Below are 18,849 nucleotides of genomic sequence, written 5' to 3'. Positions count from 1 at the left end.
TAATTAATAGAAAGAAAAAGGTTTAAATTTTGAAAATTTAACTTTAATTTTTTTAGAAAATAATTTAAAAATAATAAATAATATAAATAAATAATAATAATTGTCATATTTTATCAATCATAATAAAAAACAGCAAAATAATAAAACAGAGAAAAAGAAAAAGAAAAAGAAAAAAAAAAAAAAAAAAAAAAAAGCCAAAGCCACTTATACTAAAGAGGATCATACTAAATTAGAAACACTACAAATACAATTACAGAAATTACACCAAATGTTAAATATATAAATAGCTGGGTTAGAATTATTGTTATTCCGCTAAATTAAATCTATTTTTTTAAAAAATTTAAATAAAGTTATTATAATTTTTTTTTAAAGCATAAAATTTTATCTCACACTTTTTTTTTTTTTGGATTAGGGGTTAAAAAAAATCATAAAAAAATACATTATTTTAGGTTTAAAAAAAATAATTAAAAAAGAATTTTCTTTATTTATAAATTATGGAAAAAAAAAAATTAATTTTTTTTTAATAAATTATTTTCTTCTAATATTATTATACATTTTTTTATTGATTTTATTGATTCCGTAATGGTTGAGTTACTAGTTTTATCCATATTTCCATTTTTATAAAATAATAATAAATTTAATTCCATTTCTTTTATTTGTTCTTTAATTGATTGAATTTTATGATATTGAATTAATTCTTTTTGTTGATTTTTAATTTCATTTTCCATTTTCTTTTTTAATTTTTTTTTAATAATATATAAAAATATAGAATTACTTTTTTATTTGATAAATAAAACAAAACAAAAAATAATAAAAATTTTTATTTTTAATAAAATAAAAATAATAAATAATAATTTCAACTTAATATTTTAATTTTTTTTTTTTTATAATTTTTTCAATAAAATATATGTGTTAATATTTAAAAGCTTTGGAAGTAAAATTTTGAAAGGACACACAGAAAAGTTTTTATTGTTTTAATTCATATGAAAAATTTAATATCAAAAAAAAAAAATAAAACACCCACACAAGCTAAAAATGAAAATTACAAAAAACTATAATTTTAGTAATATTATGAAATTTTTTTTTTTTGGTGTTTAAAAAAATAATTAAGTAAATTTGGAAAATAAAAAAAAAAAAGGATAAACTGTGTGCATATATTCAAAAAAAAATTATTTTTTTTTCAAAAATTCATTAAAAAGATAAATATAATAAAATTAACACAGCTCTCTACTTTCAAATAATTTAGATTATTTTTATTATTTTTTAATTAAATTGTTTTTTTAATTAATAATTATTTATTTTAATCAATTCCACTTTGAAGTTGCAAAGGGTATTTATTGGTTTATATTGCAGAATAAGGGAAAACACTTAGTTGTTGAATAAATTATTTCTTTCAATTTGCAATTCTAGACAATTGTATTCTACGTTTTAACTTTTAAACCTATATTTATTGAATTTTTTAAACCTATTCTTTTGTAATTATAAAAAAAATATTTTTTTTTTTAAACTTTTTATAAACGGATACATATATAAAATTAACTATATTTATATATGATTAATATTATGAATATCTGTAACCTTTCACTTTTAAAACTTGTAGAGGTTTGGTTTTTAAAACTTTGGGGACTTGGTTACCACTGACTCTGGCTCTACTGTAAACAGTCTCTGTTATCACAACAATACAAGAAACCAATAAGCATTGTATTACCGTTAAAATCTGATCAAAACAATAACCTATCCTTCAAACATTACAATCAGTAAAATATGATTAAATTTCATCATTTATCAATTCCTCCAGTAGTTTCTTATAGACTCACACTTGAGGAGATTGATGCAAGTGAAATTTAATAATACCAGACTGATTGTAATGTTTGTAGTTGACTTTATATGCACTGTTTAACCTTCCTTGTCAATTGATAACAAAGTTCCAACCAATGGGGGTCTAAATATTTAGACCAGGGCACTGCAATAGATAAATATTTTTATTATTTTTTATTTTAACATAGAATTATTACTGTTGTTATTGTTTTGATGTGGCGTATGAATACTAATTGTCATAGCTATCTTTTCCATGTTCTTCTTCTAATAGCTACATATCTAAATAGGGGCAAAATAACTGGTTATCATAAACTATTTTTCTAAAATTATAACCTTTTTGCTCTTCCAACAGTTTTTTATCCGATCAGATTTTGGTAATTATATTTGTTATCAGAAATTGTTGAAAGTGTTCTTTATCCCTAAACATCATGATGAAATTCTTTATAAAGTGGTTTTACTAAAGAAAAGAAATAGTAACAAATAAATAAAAAAACTTACCTATAATTTGATTTTTTATTATTTTAAAGAATGATTTAAAGTTTTGATTATAACATCCCTAATTGGATATTAAAAGCTTAACAAATGAGGGTGGTTGTTCTAAATATAAATAATAAATAATAAAAAAAAAATTAATATTTAAATTTTATAGTTTTTAGTTTATATAAAAAAAAAAAAATATAAAAAAATAAATTAAAAAAATAAATTATAAAAAAATTAAATTTTAAAAAAAAAATTAAATGAAGGTATTTTTTAAATTTTTTAAAAAAAAATTGGGGTTAAAAAAAAGGTTTTCTATGCATAGAAAAAAAAAAACTTTAGGTCAATTCAGCTTTTGATGATTTAAGTTAGGAGGTCTGATTAAGGTGCCACCAGATAGATAATTGTTCCTTCTATCGGTTTTTTAAAAAAAATGGCAAATTAATCTTTTAATAAATCTATTAATTGCTGTTTATCGTATATCATTTTGGATACAATTTTAAAAAAATAAAAGTTGTATAAATTGAAAAATGTAGAAATTGATATATATAAGTGTAAAATTTATTAAATATATAAAGTTTCTATATAAATATATATATTATTATTATTTATTTCTAAATATTTAGTTTTGCAAAATCCTTCGTCCATGAATATATTAGATCAGGTTTTATATAATTATTTGAGGTTGATTCAGATTTTCTAGTTAACTGCTCCCAGGTCACAGAAACATTTTTTGGCGCTTTAGCAATTGGAATATTAACTTCATAAGAAAAATCTAAAAATTTCTTTAAATCATTGATTTTTGATTGATTTCTTTTTTTTTCGCCTATTGTTATTAAAATAAATTTGATGTGATTGAAAAATATTTTATTATTTCCTTTATAAAATTCTTTTAGTTTCTCATTTATTATATTTTGTGATTCATTACCATCCAATTCCAATATAACAAAAATAAAGCTGTTACAGAAAAGGGTTTGAAAATAAAAGTCGGTTTCTTTTTTGACCAAACATACGGAAAAACTTGTTTGAAAGTTAAATGAAAGAATGCAACCAATATTTAATGATTTCACTTTTGATTCTAAATGGTTTAAAAAGTACTTGGAAAATGGATTGATTAAACCAAATATATTGATTGAAATTGGTCTCTTTGATGACTCTGCTAATAGTGAATATTCCTTATTATTGTAATATGCAAGCCCATCAAATATAAAATTTGCTGTTGATAAATTTGCTTCAAATTTATTTACTTGTGGCATATATATAATTATTTTTTTAATTCCAATTAAATTATTTGCTAAAAACTGTAGGAGTTTTGGTAAAATAAAGTATAGTTCTAATGATTCGATTTGGGTTTCTTTGCTAAACCCTATATCTAAAATTTTTAAATCTTTATATTTTGAAACTATATCAAGAAGATGATGGTTATTGTTTGTGATTGTATCCTTTAAAAGCAAGCATTCCAAGTGTGGTGTACCTGTAATGATTTCTGTTAATAAAGGACATCCGGAGGCATTCAAATATTTCAAATTTTTTGCATTGACTTTTATTTTCGTTAAGTTTGAACATCCTTCTACATTTAAATGTGTAAGTGATAAAAATTCTTTTCCTAAAAATCCTTCAAATGTTGGAGAGTTGGTGATATATATTCTTGTGATTGAGGTTGGAATGAATAAGCGATAAAAATGATCTGATGAAAATATTTTACTATTTTTAATATGAACTGAATAAACATTTAACTTTCCTTTTTTGATAATATTGAAAAAATTAATTTCCTCTTGTTTGGTCATTGTCTGAAAATTTAAATCATATAATACCCTTTCAATAGCTGCTGAATCAAAAAATTTAATTAATGGTTTGTTTGATTTTACATCATTTAATTGATTCACCTGCTCTTTGATACTTTGAAATTCCTCGAATGCCTGTTTTGGTAAAAATTTACCTTGTTTTATATTTTCAATAATATCCATATAGTTTGGTATGTTGCTAGTTTCTAATGATAAATTGATTGGATTTGTAATACCTGATATTTCGGATATTTTTGAATCCAGTTGTAAATTTTTAAAGGTAAAGTATCTTTTAATCGGTGATAGAGATGGGTTGAACAAAATTGGTTCCAGTCTAATTGCCAACTCTGGTTCTAGTAAAAAATAAATATCAAAGTATGTCATTTCATTTGTAAGATCTTTTTTTAGTCTTAATAGTTTCGAATAGATTGTGTAAATTGAGTTTTTGTGCATTGGGGTGCCAATGATAGTTGTTTGATTAATTTGATCTTTAATTTTATTAAATAATGCATTTGACAAACTATGTTTCGTTTTAAGTTTGATTAACCACTTTTCAATTTCTCCTTCAATATTAATTGATTTGAGTTCTTCTATAAAGCTGATGTCGACTTTTTTTAACATTAGATCTAAAACCAATAGAGCATTAGAACTACCAATGGATTTATTTGATTTACTATTGATTATTATTGGTGGTGTATATGTAAGTTCATTATCAATTGAAACGATTCTATATTGATTGGGTAATACTTTTGAAATAATAAAATTACCAAAATTTCCATCAGCATTATTAATAATCATTGCAAGAATTAGTTGTCTTGAAAGGTTGCTCTCTTGTATTTGATCGAGTTCAATCGGTTTTTCGATTAAATCTTCTTTATTAATTAGTTTTAAAATAGATTCATCTGAATGGATTTTATTTCTAATAGGTGATGATTCTTTAAAAAACTTATAAATTAATTCTTCACCTGGTACATATTGGGTTAAAAGAACAGGAAATTTTCCATCTACTAATACTACTTTTGAAAACGGGGTACACGTACCAAATAATAGATCTGATAGTATAGATACAGATTTTTCATTACCTGGGAATACTGGCCAGAATTTGAAATAGATTCTGAGGCCGAAATCTTCAATGAAGGGTACTGGACTTTTACCTAGATTATTTTTCTTTGGGATCAAATTATTATTATCTTTTTCGAATATTTGATTAATATATTTTTCTTTTAAAACTCTAGTTTTATTAAAAGTTTCAATTTCTATTTTTGATTTTTTATTTATTTTTGTTTCTTTTTCTGTGTTTGATTCTTTTTTACATGGTAGTAAAAAATGAATTGAAAATTTCCATGCTAGTCTTTGGTTTATATGGTAGAGAGAGTTCATATATGGTTCTAATTCTTTTTTTTCAGAGTTTAAAAGTGTGCAATAAAAAGATACACAGTTTTTTAATCTCATGGATTTTGAACCCGATCCGTTTTTAATAAACCACACAAATAATTGATTGTTTTTTTCTATAACTGCATAATCTAGTGGAGTAATACTGGTACAATGGTAGTCATTAAGTACTTCAATATCGGCACCATATTTTTTTAAAACTTCGAGTTGTTTAAGTTTAGTTTCGTTCGAATGGCTTGAGCATATAACGCTATGAAAGGTTGATTCTAATTTGCTCTGTTCAGTATTTAAATCAATTTCCAATATTTGAATTATGTTTTCTATAGTTATGTAACTTTCTCCATTTTTAATTAACCTAAGTAAAATTGAATATTTGTTTTGTTCCCAGGTTGAATGAAAGTTATCACTTGATAGTTTAATTGTTAAATTAGATTCATTCTTGATTAAATTGTTGATAATTTGAACAATTTTTGAAAGTCGGTCATCATTAAAGCTCTCTACACAATAAACTAATGCTTTTAGTTGAAAAGTTATGAGTTCTTCTATTGTTGAGTATTGATGTTTTTTATATTCTTTTGTTAGATCCAAATTGTTATCTATATGGGGGAAAAACTCAGTTTCTTTCAATTTTTCATACACTTTTAATAAATCTTTTTTTTCTAATCCAGAATAATTATCACACATCTCTTTGAAAGACATATGTTCACCCATAATAAATATTTGATAATTATAATCTGATGTAAAATCTTTTTTTCTTTCTTCAATAGGAGTTTTTTTGGCCCTATTTGCAAGTGATTTGTAATAAAGCGATAAGAATGGTGAAATTTTTTTAAATAATTTTTTGTGGGTAATCGGACTAGCAAAAGAATCTAACTCCTCCTTTATTTTTATAAATCTGTTTAAAAATTTTGTTATCCATCCATCTGGAATTACTGTTGGTAATGATAGGTTACGTTTGTACGATTTGATTGCTGAATCACAGTTTTCGAGGATTTCATCCAGCATTTTGCCTATTAAAATTTCTTTTTGATTTGATTTTCCTAACCACTCTAAAATAAATAATTCTATATCCATTTTTTTAAATATATCTATTATGCTGTTGTCTATAACTTCGTCCATTAGGGGGAGGGTATAAAGAATGTTTTTTGATTTAACAAAATAATTAGATTCTGTTTTTTGTATTTCGTCATATGAAATTGAGCCATCACTATCAATACCCACTAGTGTTTTGTTGTCTTGTAAAAAAAAATTATCACCCCTGCCATCGTCTGGTGAAAGCAGTAGACTTGAGATGAAATGTGCACTAAAGCTTTTTAAATCGATGAGAGATGAGAGATTTGATGAATTGTCTTTGTGTTGTTCGAGAAACTCATTGAATGGAATTCCAGATATTAGATGGGAGGCCTGGATTGAGACCGTTTTAATTTTGCAAGGAAAATTCATCTTTCTCATTAGTTCTGGAAAATTCATCATTCCCATTTGAACAGCTTCACGAATGAAATCATTTTGAATCTCTAATTCTTCTTCATTTTTTCTTGCTTTACTTTCTTTTTCTGTAATTGGTATATTTAAAAAGATCATTTGTGTTGGTGATATATAATTTTCACTATTAAAAAAAATTTTGAAAAAGGTATAAACAGCATTCTCTCTTACTGGGCAAAGGAAATGATCATCGGTATCAACTTTATAGTAAACACCTTGAACACTTGAACCATATGATAAGCCATATTTATTTTTTTTAACAAATTCGTTTTTTTTTCTACAATATGACGCAATTTTATATCCATCTGTTAATAATATTTCTCGGCATAATAAATCTTCTTTTAATATTTTGACTACAGGTCGAAAAAACAAATCAAGCTCTTCATCATTAAAAATTTTATTATTATCACTTGATTTATATAAATTGAATTTATTTATAATTTTTTCTCTGTAGTTACTGTATTCTATGATTAAATTTTTAAGTGATTCTATTATTTCATTATTTTCTTCTGGAATAATTCCTATAAGTCTACTGGTTTCTTCTATGTGTTTATTGATTTTTGAAAAAATACTATTATCAACTGTAATTTTTTCTTTTTGTGATAAATTTAATAGGTTTAATTTTCCTAAAGAAATTAATTTATCTGGAGTTTTAATTTCTTCTTTCCTTTTTTTACACTCTAACACCCAATCAATATCATCATTTCCTACACTTAAATTTTTTATAGTTTTTATAGTGTTTTGAAAATGTGATATTTGACACAAACTATTAATATTATTATTTAATGTTTTTTGGTTATCCATTGATCGTTATTACTAATATAAAAAAAAATTATATTGCAAAAAATTTTATTTATAAAAAAAATATTTTTAAAAAAAACCAAAAAATTATAAATATTGGAAAAAAAAAAATGAGATATTTCTTTTTTTTTTTGACCTAAGTATCTTAATTTCTTTACTTATTTTTTTCTTATTTTTTTAATAGGTTAAAATGTTGCTTTGATTATAATAAATAATTTTATTAAATAACTTTCAAAAAAAAAAAAATTAAAGAAAAAAAAACTTAAGTAAAGATTTTATAATTAATTTTTAAAGATAATAAAATGATATTAATACCATTATTTTATTTATTTTATTTATATTTTTTTATACTATTAGCCACTCTTTGTAAAGAGTGTTTCCAGCTACCACAGGAGGGTATTATATTAGAGCCGAATGGCTAATTATTTATACCTTCAGGCAGTATAAATAATTAAACACCATATTGAAAATTTGTGGTAAATTATGTATTCCACCACGCAGAATACATAATTAACCACCACATTGAAAATTAGGTGAATTTCAAAAACATAGATACCAAGCGGCCCAACTTAGTATCTATGTATTCAAAATACCTATAGAGAGTTGATTAAATTATTTTGGATTATTAAGCATATCAAGTATTATGTAACATTCAAGAATACTAAATATTATGGATAATTAAAAATTATCTAGTATTGTGTAACATTTAAAATATATAAGATATTATGAATCATTAAAAATATTATCAAAACATATCAAGAAAAGAACTCTTTAATTCCAACATCAATAAATAATATAATATAAAAAATTACAATTTGGATTTTTTAAATAAAAATTAAAATAAAACATAACATTATTTTTACAATAAAGGTTCAACTAACAGGTACATATGTAAGTATTTTGATATTCTTGAATGATCCAATTCACTTGAATTTACCCGAATGTGTATAATGAAAATAAATTTTATGAAATTATTTTCTTTAAATACTTTTAGGTTTATATTAATTATTAATTACCATGGTTAAAACAAGACCTTGTAGGATTGGAAAGTTAAAACTTTAAAAACCTTTATTATATTTTTTAAATTAATTTATTTATACAATCATCTTCCAAATACTATTTGTTGTTGATTTTTTAATATAGTGACCAGTCTATGAAAACTCTGTTGAATTTAAAAAATTAAAAATAAAATAAATAAAAAAAGTGAAAAGTTTCAACGCATTTATATATTATTGTTTTTATTTTATTTTTGATTTTGGTGATATTATATTTTCCTTTTTTTTTCTTTATTTTTGGAAAAGTGATACAAACAATTATATTGATAATTGTATTAATTTAATACTATATTACTATTTTTATTATTTTTATTATTTTTATTATTATTGTTTTTTTTTTAATCTTTATATTGATTTAATTCCCACAAACCTTTATCATTTTTATGATAATGGGCTGGCTTCCATTCTTCATTTTCTTCTTTTCTTTTAGCGGCAATTTTTCTTTGTTCTTCTTCTACTTTAACCTTTTCTGAAGACATTGATTTAACATCACCATTTTTATGGGCATCAAAGACTCCTTTCCACACAATATTTGAATCAGTTGGGAGAATGTTTTCTGGGAATACAACTTTAATATCCCTTTCTGGTCTTTTAAAGAAGAGTGTAGTTTCGTTTGTCTTGAGATCGGTTATTTTGATTTCACCAGTCCAAGTACCTTTAATCTTGAAGAGTTTTTCTTTTCCTTTATATACTTTGCATTCAAAGCCATTATAAACACCACCAATTAATGGTTTAGAAAGATAATTTGCTTTAATTCTATAATCATGTTTATCGCTTGTCATTTGACATTTACCAACATATTCACTAAAACCTCTAAAAAATCTAATTGCCAATGGAACTGCTGTAAATGAAATAGTTTCATTATAATTGCCTAAATAAATATGGTTGAGACCTTCGAATGAAATTTTGACATATGTGCCCATGAATTGACTACGTACTGGTTGGCAAAAGTTAACACGAACATTTTCTCTTTTATTATATATACATGATGATGAAATTGGTGGGTGATGACTAATTTGCTCAGCAAAGAAATGACTGTCTGCAATTTCGTTTCCATCGCTATCTTTAACAACAATTTGGGCCCCCCATGTTTCTCCAAGAATAGGGTTTAATGGCTTTCTAGTTGTCTTTATAAAAAAAAAGCAATATTAATATTTTATAAATGATGATAATAATAATATTACTATATATGATTATTATTTGACTTACATCTTCAGTTTCTCTTAATGTTGTAAATAAATATTTTTGGACTTGTAAAAATCTTTCCAAATCATCATCAATTTTATTTGCTCTAAAAAAAAATCAAAAAAAAAAAGTGGTGTGTTAGATATTAAAAAAAATAAAAAAAATAAAAAAAATAAAAAATACGCACTTTAACAATTCTTGAAAATATGATGAAAAATTCTCAGTGAAATAGGATAAAGTTGATTTTGGTAAAATAAAACTTCCTGGCATTGAAATATTTGAAATGTCAGAACCAACACTAACCTTTTTAATCATTTTTGCTATTGCTGAAATTCTCGAGCTTGAACCATCAAGCTCTTCCATTTCTTCCTTTGTTAATTGTTGTGGTTGTACTCCTTGGTCATTTTCTTTATTACTCTTTTCGATTTCGGCTTCATCTATATCCTCCTCGACGGAAACATTATCTCTTTTACCCATATTTTAATATAATCAAATTTTTTTAAATTTTTAAACAAAGCACTGCCAAACTCTAAAAATTAAAATGACTTGTTAATTTTAAATTTATTTAAATATACAGATTAAATAATAAATAATAATAAAAACAATAAAAACAATAAACTATAAACAATAAAAAATTAAAAACATATAATATGAAAAATAAAAAAATAAAAAAATAGAAAAATAAAAAAATAAAAAAATAAAAAAAAATAAAAAATTAAAAAAAAAAAAACAATTTTAAAAATTGGTTAACTTTTTTAATATTATTGTTATTATTATTATTTTTATTGTGTTTATTATTATCCTGAATCTGTTAAAAAAAATTGATATGCACAAAATTTGTTTTACCTATCTCTATTCTTTTTATATTTATTATTTACACAAAACAGCTTTAAAAAAAATAAAAAAGAAAAAAATAAAAAATAAAAAATAAAAAATTAAAAATTAAAATTTTTTTTTTTTTAAATATTTACTTTACACCCAAAAATTTGTTGTTGTTTGATTTGTTTTTTTATTATTATTTACATTATAAATGATTTTTATTTAAAAATAGTAGTTCGATAATATGGTGATATGGAAACGACCAAATGACGACTATTTTTTATTTGAAAAGATAATATTTTATTTTAATTAAAAACATACACGAATAAAAATAAAATTTTATTTTTAAATGTGTGGTTTTTTTTTTTTTTTTTTTCTTTTGGCTTTTGATTTACCAATTTGGTTAAAAACTGATTCTTCTATAAAAAGTAAAATTAATAAATCTAAAGCCAATGACAATACATATATATATATATTTTTTTTTTTTTTCTCTTTTCTTTTTTATTTTTTAAAATTTTATTTTTTTATTAATTATTAATATTATTTTTATTATCTTGAATCTTTTAAATTTTCTAAAATTAATCTTTTCAAAGAGAAAAATTTAGTTTCTAATTCTAAAGAAATTTGATATTTTGATTGATTTAAGTTTTCGATAAATAGCAAATGATGTTGTGCTGTGATTGAGGTGGCTAATGCTTTAATGATTGGGATATGTTGAGATTGTAATTTGATTTCATGGTGATGTGTGAAAATTAATTCGATATAGAGATTAAAGAATTGAGGGAAAATAGTAAGGATGCTAGATTTTGTAGATTCTAATTTTTCAATGTATAGAGATAATGATTTTTGGGTGGTGGTAACAAATTCTTGAACAATAGCTAAATGTGGTTTGAATGATTCCAATTGTGATTGAATATTGATGAATTGTTGGTTCATTGATTGTAATTGAATATTGGATGCTTCAATTTTACGGCAAGTTACCTCAATTTGATTTAAGAGACACCATTGATCAAATTGTTTTTTTAATACGATAGATTCATCGGAGGTTTCTAATGTTACAGAGTTTAAGTGATTTAATTGTTTCTCTAATTTTGATTTTTCGGTTTCTAATTTATCAAATTCTTTTTTAACACGGAATAATTTCTCTTCGGTATCACTGTTTGATTTCTCTAAAAGGTCGTTCCACCATTTAAAGTATGATAGAATTTGCTGTGTGTAAAGCTGAATGGATGGTGATAATTGTTTCCAGTAGTTGATGCTTTCGTCGCAATAGAGAATATCTGAAATTATGTGTTCTACATGTTCATTTAATGATCTAATGGATCCTACAAACTGTGAACAACTATTAATTTCTTTAACCTTTGCCATTTGGTCGCAGATTTCTTCGTCCATATTTAGATTAATAGTTCTAACCAATTTGATAGTAGTTAAAAGTCTGATAAAGAGATCATTGTTGGTCTCGAGTTCAAAGATCGATGGTAAAACTTTCATGATACTCTTGATTGGAATAATTGGAGATAAAATTAAAGCCAAAACTTGTTCATAAAGACGGGTGTTTTCAATTAAATTACCAGATGAATTGGAGAAAGATAATGAGGGTGAGCCAATTAATTGTGGGCTTGGGTTTTGTTTGGCTGCTGCTGCTGCAATTGCACCGCCACTTAAATTTAAAAGGTTTAATGAACTACCGCTACCTGTACTCTGATGACTTATTGGTGCTGGTGAGCTGCTTACACCACTAAATGATAATGAATAGCTTGAGCGAGTTAATATGGTTGGTGATAAATTTGGTGAGCTACCAGTTAAGGGTGAATTTTGATTACTATTATTACTATTATTACAAAAATTATTATCTCTGCTTGAGGATAATGATGAGGTCGATAAACTTAATTGATTGGTGCCGCTGCCTCCAATTGTATTATTATTATTACTATTTACATTTGCTAATAAATTATTGTTACTGTCACGAGGTGATTGGTTTTTTAATTCTAATGTACATTCAACTATAGAGTTGATAATTGTTTTTATAATTTCTGGTTTGAATAATGCTTTGTTTGCTGTGTCACGTTCACGAGTAATACGAACCCAATGATCAATTATGTATGAAATACGAGAGCCTCTTAAACATTGTTGTGCTTGATCGATAATATTTAACTCTTCCATTTCTGGATATTGTTTCATTATTGCTGGGAGCATTTTGATCATATCTTCGACAATATCATCATTGCCAATCTCACCTTTGGTTAAGATATTGGGTGCAAAAACTAAAGCTAAATTTTTTTGTGACATTGCATTCGACTTTTGATATTTAATTTGAGAAATGGATATTTCTTCGAGGAATGATAGTAAATAAATTAAGAGTTGTCTATTATCTTTTGGTAGTTTTGCAATCCATTCCATGATCATTTGCTCACGTTGATTTTGGTCTGAAGTGTTTAAAATATCTTTTTCATAACGTTGACACAAGTTATTTAATAAAAGTGGTTCTGGAAGTGTTTTTAAGTAACGTTTAATGATATCGGCTGCATCGAATGGTTCAAATTTGCTCATACTGAACATTTCGTTCGAGTCAAGTTTTCTTTCCAAATCGTCTAAACGTGCCATTGAGCCTGAGAGTCTAAATAAACCTTCTGCTCTTGTGTTTTCACCTCTAATAAAGTTTACAAGTTTTCTTACAAAAAGTGGGGCTGGTGCGTTAATGTTATCTTTTCTTCTCATTGATTCTGCAATTTCTACTTTAAAGTTACCTGGTTCAATGATTGCACCACTTGTACGATTCCATGCATAAACTGAAATTACATTTCTACCTTCTAATTGATTGATTAATTGATATTGTAATGTTTTTTTGCCGCTTGTTGGTTCTGTTTCCGATAAACCCCAATTAAAAACTTCACCTTTTTCTGATAATGCTAATAAATGATTGATTGAAGCAGATATTTGTTTGATTTTATTTGGAAATGTTATCCATTTATCAGATTCACCTAATTTGCATACTGTATCATTACTTCCCCAAATACAAACATTACCTACACCAGATCTTGCTGCAATATAATTCTTTGAGCATGAAAGCTCCACTACATCACGTCCTAAAAATGGTTTGGCTGGAATAGATATAATATCATCACTATTGTTACAAATTTGTCTACCTTTGTTGTTACCCCAAACAAATACTTCATTACCTTCGACAATGGCTGCTGTAAATTCATCACCACAACAAACTGTAATTGCTTTGGAGCCCAATGTGACCCTTCTTGGTGCATTTGTGATTGAATCGCCAACAACACCCAATTGACCTTTACGATTAATACCCCAACAATAAACTGACTTTTTTTCTGGTGTTTGAGAATCTGCTACTACTGCACAATGATTCATACCTATCGATACTGATGTTACATTTTTTAATAAATCAACTTTGGTTGGTGTTTCAATAATTTTTCCACCTTCATTTAATAAACCCCATGTATAAAGTAATCCATTCTCTAAAATTGCTGCTGAAAAGTTGCCTCCACACGAAATAGATCTGATTTTAAGTGATTGTTGATTTCCTACTACTGGTATTTTAATTTTTATTGGTGTCACTACTATTTGTTCTGATGTTTTGCTACCTAATTGACAATATCTATTATCGCCCCATCCATATAATTCTCCATTTTCGTTTAGTGCTAAGCTGTGATTTAAACCATTATCTAAATAACAAATATTTGGAATTAATGAATTAAATGTTGGTTTATTTGTAAATTTTTCACCCCAGCAATATAAAACACCTTGAGATAATAAATTATTATTTTCAATTGAATTTAATGGTTCTAAAAAAAATGTTATGTTAATATAAATCGTTTATTTTTGAAAATTATAAATTGGTGTTTATTTGTAAAAAAAAAAAAAAAAAAAACTTTGGGTTTTTTCTTTATTTTATACCTACTTTTTGAAAATAAATTATTTGTCATTATTTGATTTTTTGATTTTATTTATTTTTATAATAAATAAATAAAAAAATGTGTTTTATTTTATTTATTTATTTTTGTTTTTTTTTATTTACAATTTGTTTTTTTAAAAATGTTATAATGAAAAATAAAAAAAAAAAAATAAAAAAATTTTTAAAAAAAATAAAAAAAATTTTAAAAAAAAAATAATTCAAAAAAAAAAAATTATAAAATAAATAAATAAAATTCGTTTGTGAAAAAAAAAATAAAATAAAATAATATAAACAAAAAAATAAATATATAATTTGATGGTATTGGGGTTAGAGAGGATAAGATAATAAAATTTTAAAATAAAAATATATAAAAATATAAATAATAGATATATGTATAAATTATTTTGAAAAAACTCACAATAACTGTGTGTTTAGGAAAAAAAAAAAAAAAAAAAACATAATTTAAATTTAATTAATTAAAGTTTGATATTTGTGGGTGTGTTCTCAATAGTGTTATATATTCACACATTTACAATTAAATGAACTATGGCCGGTTATTAGTTAACATTGTTCTATAAATAAATATTTATTCAATCATTATTTTATTATATGTTTAATTCATGAAATCATAAGTAATAAATAGATCTATAAATAATACTACCACACATTTTACGGTTTGATCAATTTTAAAATAATAAAAAAAAACCCACACATTCACCCGCAGATAAACAGTTAATGTGGGTTTTATTATTGTAATAATAAATTTTTAAATAAATATTATTACTCCATAATATTTATATAAAGTATAAACTTTATTTTCCTTATATATCTTTAAAATAAAACCTTTTTTTTTTTTTTTTTTTTTTTTTTATATTTTATAATCTCAAACGCCGTTTACTTTATTGTTTAAATTGGACATTTTTTAAATAATGAAAATAACCCTTTTTTAAAAGTTTTATTTAAAAAAAACCTTATTAATATTATTATCTGAAAATATTATCATAAAAACTTTAGGTTCTTTTAAATCCCCTTTGTGATTTTATCAGAATGTAGAAACATATGTGCTAAGTGCACTTTTTTTTTTTTTATCTTTATTTTATATTTCAGATTATTAATTTTTTAATACAAAATTAATTATAATACAGGTTTTATCTTTTTTTAATATAATTAATTTTTTTATTTTTATATATACGTATATAAAATATATAAATAAAAATGTCTTTAAAAAAAGAAATAGGAAAAATAATTTATTATATGTATTCTAAAATTATTAATCATCAAACAAAAAAATACTATATTTAAAACGAGGAAGAAAAAAAAATAAAAAAAAAAGTAAATAGATAAGTTCTCAAAAAACTAAGGATCAAAAAACCTAAAAATAGTTTTACATTTTGTAAATAGCTTTAATGCTTAACACACTCGCCCACTATAATTTTGATAAGATAAAATTAAAAAAAAAAACAAACAACAAACACACATTTAAACACACATAAAACACACACAATATACACTCACTCTCACACACACACAAAAAAATTCATATAATAATTTTTTTTTTATCACACTTTTTTAACACAAAATAAATTTAAAAATAATGTATACTTTTTTATTTTTTTATTATTATTATTATTATTTTTCTATTTTTTTTTTATTATTTATATAATTTCAAAATTAAAAAAACACTTTCATTTCTCTTACAACAACAACTTATAATACTACTACTACTACTACTATTATTACTATTACTACTACTATTAATATTTTCATATTTGGATAAAAAGTATTATCTCTCTTTATTTATCTTCATCACACACACCCACTTATTAATTAAAAAAAAACAATAATAAAATATTAAAAAAATCAATATACATAATAACACAGAACAACAACAATTTATATATATTAACAGTAGCTCTATCTTTCTTGTCTTTGTGTGCGTGCGTATGTGTGCTTACTTTTTTTCCCACACACAGACTTGTTACTACCCCATATATATCTCTCTTTTTTTATCCTAAAATATTTATTTAATAATATTATCAATAATTTAAACAACACAAAAAAAAACACTTTAATACAAATATTTTTTAATTTTATCCACCCTATCAACCACTATTTTTAAATTTTAAAATATATTATTTTTTTTTCCAAACCTTATTACATTCCCATTTTTTTTTTTTATTTAATGCATAAATTTATAATTAAATTAAATTATAATTTTTAATTGTTGTTGTGTTTTTTTTTTTTTTTTTTCATTTATTTATCTAAATTTAATCTATTCATTCCAATAATTCAAAAGTAAAAAAAAAAATATAAATAATTTGTCTGTTTTTTTATAGTTTTATATGCATTATATTATATAAATTTATAATTTACTTTTTTTGTTTCTTTTTTTTTTTTTTATAAAATTTATAAATATTTTATTTTAATAATTTTTCTTTTTTAAAAATAAAACTATTTTAATACTATCACATAGTTATAATATACACTCACACATAATCAATTTTTATTTTAATCAATTCAATTATTATAAAATATTTTTTATTAAAATTTAAAAATTAATTTAATTTAAAAATTTAAAATTTTTAATTTTTATAATAATATAATCAAAAAAATTAACACTATAAATAATTTTATTTTTTATTGATTATTTATTTTGTTGTGCGCGTGTTATCTCTTTAAACTTATTTATTTATTTAATTTTATTTATTTTTATATTATTTATTTATTTATTTATAAAAAAAAAAAAAAAAAATATTAACATAATATTATCATTACTAAAATTATAAAGTAATTCAGTTCATATTTATTATAAAACTATTAAAATCCCATATAATTCAAAAATGAAACTTGCCAGCTTTAATGTATTTAAGAAACAACCAAAGGTAATTATAATTTTTTTTTTTTTTCTAAATTTTCAAATAAACAAAATGTTCACCAATTTTTTTTAATTTTATTTTTTTAAATATTTAAATTAAAATTTTTTAATTTTTATTTTTATAAATAAAATGTTAATTATAATTGTAGAAATCCGATCAAGCTCATTTATGTGCATTAGCCGAAAGTAGATTCAAGGTTGATCAATTCACAAACACAAATAGTTTTACCAAAGGTAAAGTTTTACAACCAAGAGTACTTGCAATTTGTGAAGATTCTATTAAAATCATTGCCCATGACGAAAGTGAAATCTTTGAAGAAATTGCTTGGTTACAAATTCAACAATTTAACTTAAAAGACAATTGGACTGAATGGGAAATCGTTCTCAAAGATAAAAGAAAGTTCTTCTTTAAATGCGACAAAGCTTTCGAAATTCATTTAGCCACTGATCATATCCTTGATGGACTTATTTCAAATAACAGAACAAATGACTTTAGAAACACAGAGTTCTAAAGTGAACAAAATCTATACCCCAACACTAAAAATTAAAAAAAAAAAAAAAAAAAAAAAAGCGTATATAATCAAAATCCCAAACCCAACCATGTACATATTTAAAATAATTAATTTTTAGAAAATATTAATTATATAATCTTTGTAAATAACAATTCTCAAATATCAGTATTTATAAGAATCATACCTATTTATACAATATATATATCATCATATTATTATAAATAAATAAATAAACCAATAATAATAATATTAAAGAAAATAAATAAATTGTTTTTAATTTTATATTTAGAAAATACTCCTATTTTTATTTTTTTATATTTTTTTTATTTTATTTTTTAAAAAAAAAACAGTTAATGTATTTTTGCTTTATTAATTGTGGGGTTGCATTCTGGATTGATGATCAATAGTTCTGAATGCAGCAAGTTGTCCTAATGCGCTAATAGTTCTGAATGTATATCGATAGTTCTGAATGCAGAGAAGGGGGTATTCCCTAAAAAAAATCAATTTAAAAAAGAAGAAAAATTAATTATTATTAATTTGAGATAATACACAAGATCATTTTTGTTAAAAGATATTTTATAATATCTTTCAAATTGGTAGATTATTAATATAATTTTTAAATTTTATTTTTATTTTATATAATAAATAATTCTTTTTTTTTTTTTAATTCTTTTTGAAAAAGAAAAAAACTTTTCTTTTTTACTTTTTTTTTAAATAAAAAATCTTTTTTTTT

At 22.8% G+C, this 18,849-nt stretch overlaps 5 protein-coding genes across 5 annotated transcripts; 1 reads left to right on the top strand and 4 right to left on the bottom strand.

The window, feature by feature from the left end:
- Window positions 1-509: 509 nt before the first annotated feature.
- DICPUDRAFT_153103 (uncharacterized protein) lies at window positions 510-728 on the bottom strand (the record flags this gene model as incomplete). The annotated part of the gene is made up of 1 exon (XM_003288757.1): window positions 510-728. The coding sequence occupies one exon, from the start codon at window positions 726-728 to the stop codon at window positions 510-512; it is 219 nt and encodes a 72-aa protein (XP_003288805.1).
- Window positions 729-2,909: 2,181 nt separating this feature from the next.
- On the bottom strand, window positions 2,910-7,757 carry DICPUDRAFT_79591 (uncharacterized protein; the record flags this gene model as incomplete). The annotated part of the gene is made up of 1 exon (XM_003288756.1): window positions 2,910-7,757. The coding sequence occupies one exon, from the start codon at window positions 7,755-7,757 to the stop codon at window positions 2,910-2,912; it is 4,848 nt and encodes a 1,615-aa protein (XP_003288804.1).
- Window positions 7,758-9,011: 1,254 nt separating this feature from the next.
- On the bottom strand, window positions 9,012-10,410 carry DICPUDRAFT_55652 (uncharacterized protein). Its single transcript, XM_003288755.1, has 3 exons — window positions 10,182-10,410; window positions 10,019-10,100; window positions 9,012-9,936 (listed from the first exon to the last, which is right to left on the bottom strand). Exons 1-3 carry the CDS (start codon window positions 10,355-10,357, stop codon window positions 9,148-9,150), a joined length of 1,047 nt encoding a protein of 348 aa, XP_003288803.1. The 5' UTR covers window positions 10,358-10,410; the 3' UTR covers window positions 9,012-9,147.
- A 913-nt stretch (window positions 10,411-11,323) lies between these two features.
- On the bottom strand, window positions 11,324-14,760 carry DICPUDRAFT_98143 (uncharacterized protein; the record flags this gene model as incomplete). Its single annotated transcript, XM_003288754.1, has 2 exons — window positions 11,324-14,619; window positions 14,736-14,760. The coding sequence occupies 2 exons, from the start codon at window positions 14,758-14,760 to the stop codon at window positions 11,363-11,365; spliced, it is 3,282 nt and encodes a 1,093-aa protein (XP_003288802.1). The 3' UTR covers window positions 11,324-11,362.
- Window positions 14,761-17,402: 2,642 nt separating this feature from the next.
- DICPUDRAFT_92174 (uncharacterized protein) lies at window positions 17,403-18,405 on the top strand. Its single transcript, XM_003288771.1, has 2 exons — window positions 17,403-17,611; window positions 17,754-18,405. Exons 1-2 carry the CDS (start codon window positions 17,570-17,572, stop codon window positions 18,114-18,116), a joined length of 405 nt encoding a protein of 134 aa, XP_003288819.1. The 5' UTR covers window positions 17,403-17,569; the 3' UTR covers window positions 18,117-18,405.
- Window positions 18,406-18,849: the final 444 nt, after the last annotated feature.

Source organism: Dictyostelium purpureum, assembly GCF_000190715.1.
Source record: "Dictyostelium purpureum unplaced genomic scaffold DICPUscaffold_148, whole genome shotgun sequence".
Taxonomy (NCBI): Eukaryota; Evosea; class Eumycetozoa; order Dictyosteliales; family Dictyosteliaceae; genus Dictyostelium; species Dictyostelium purpureum.
The sequence above is the reverse complement of the archived record's forward strand: the minus strand, read 5'-3'. Positions and strand labels throughout refer to the sequence as shown.

Bases quoted from the DNA above. Each gene is read 5' to 3' on its own strand.
- DICPUDRAFT_92174 (XM_003288771.1), top strand. From the start codon at position 17,570: ATGAAACTTGCCAGCTTTAATGTATTTAAGAAACAACCAAAG. The intron at 17,612-17,753 runs GTAATTATAATT...TTATAATTGTAG, and splicing joins TATTTAAGAAACAACCAAAG to AAATCCGATCAAGCTCATTT.
- DICPUDRAFT_55652 (XM_003288755.1), bottom strand. From the start codon at position 10,357: ATGGAAGAGCTTGATGGTTCAAGCTCGAGAATTTCAGCAATAGCAAAA. The intron at 10,101-10,181 runs GTGCGTATTTTT...ATTTTTTTTTAG, and splicing joins TATTTTCAAGAATTGTTAAA to AGCAAATAAAATTGATGATG. The intron at 9,937-10,018 runs GTAAGTCAAATA...TTTTTTATAAAG, and splicing joins CATTAAGAGAAACTGAAGAT to ACAACTAGAAAGCCATTAAA.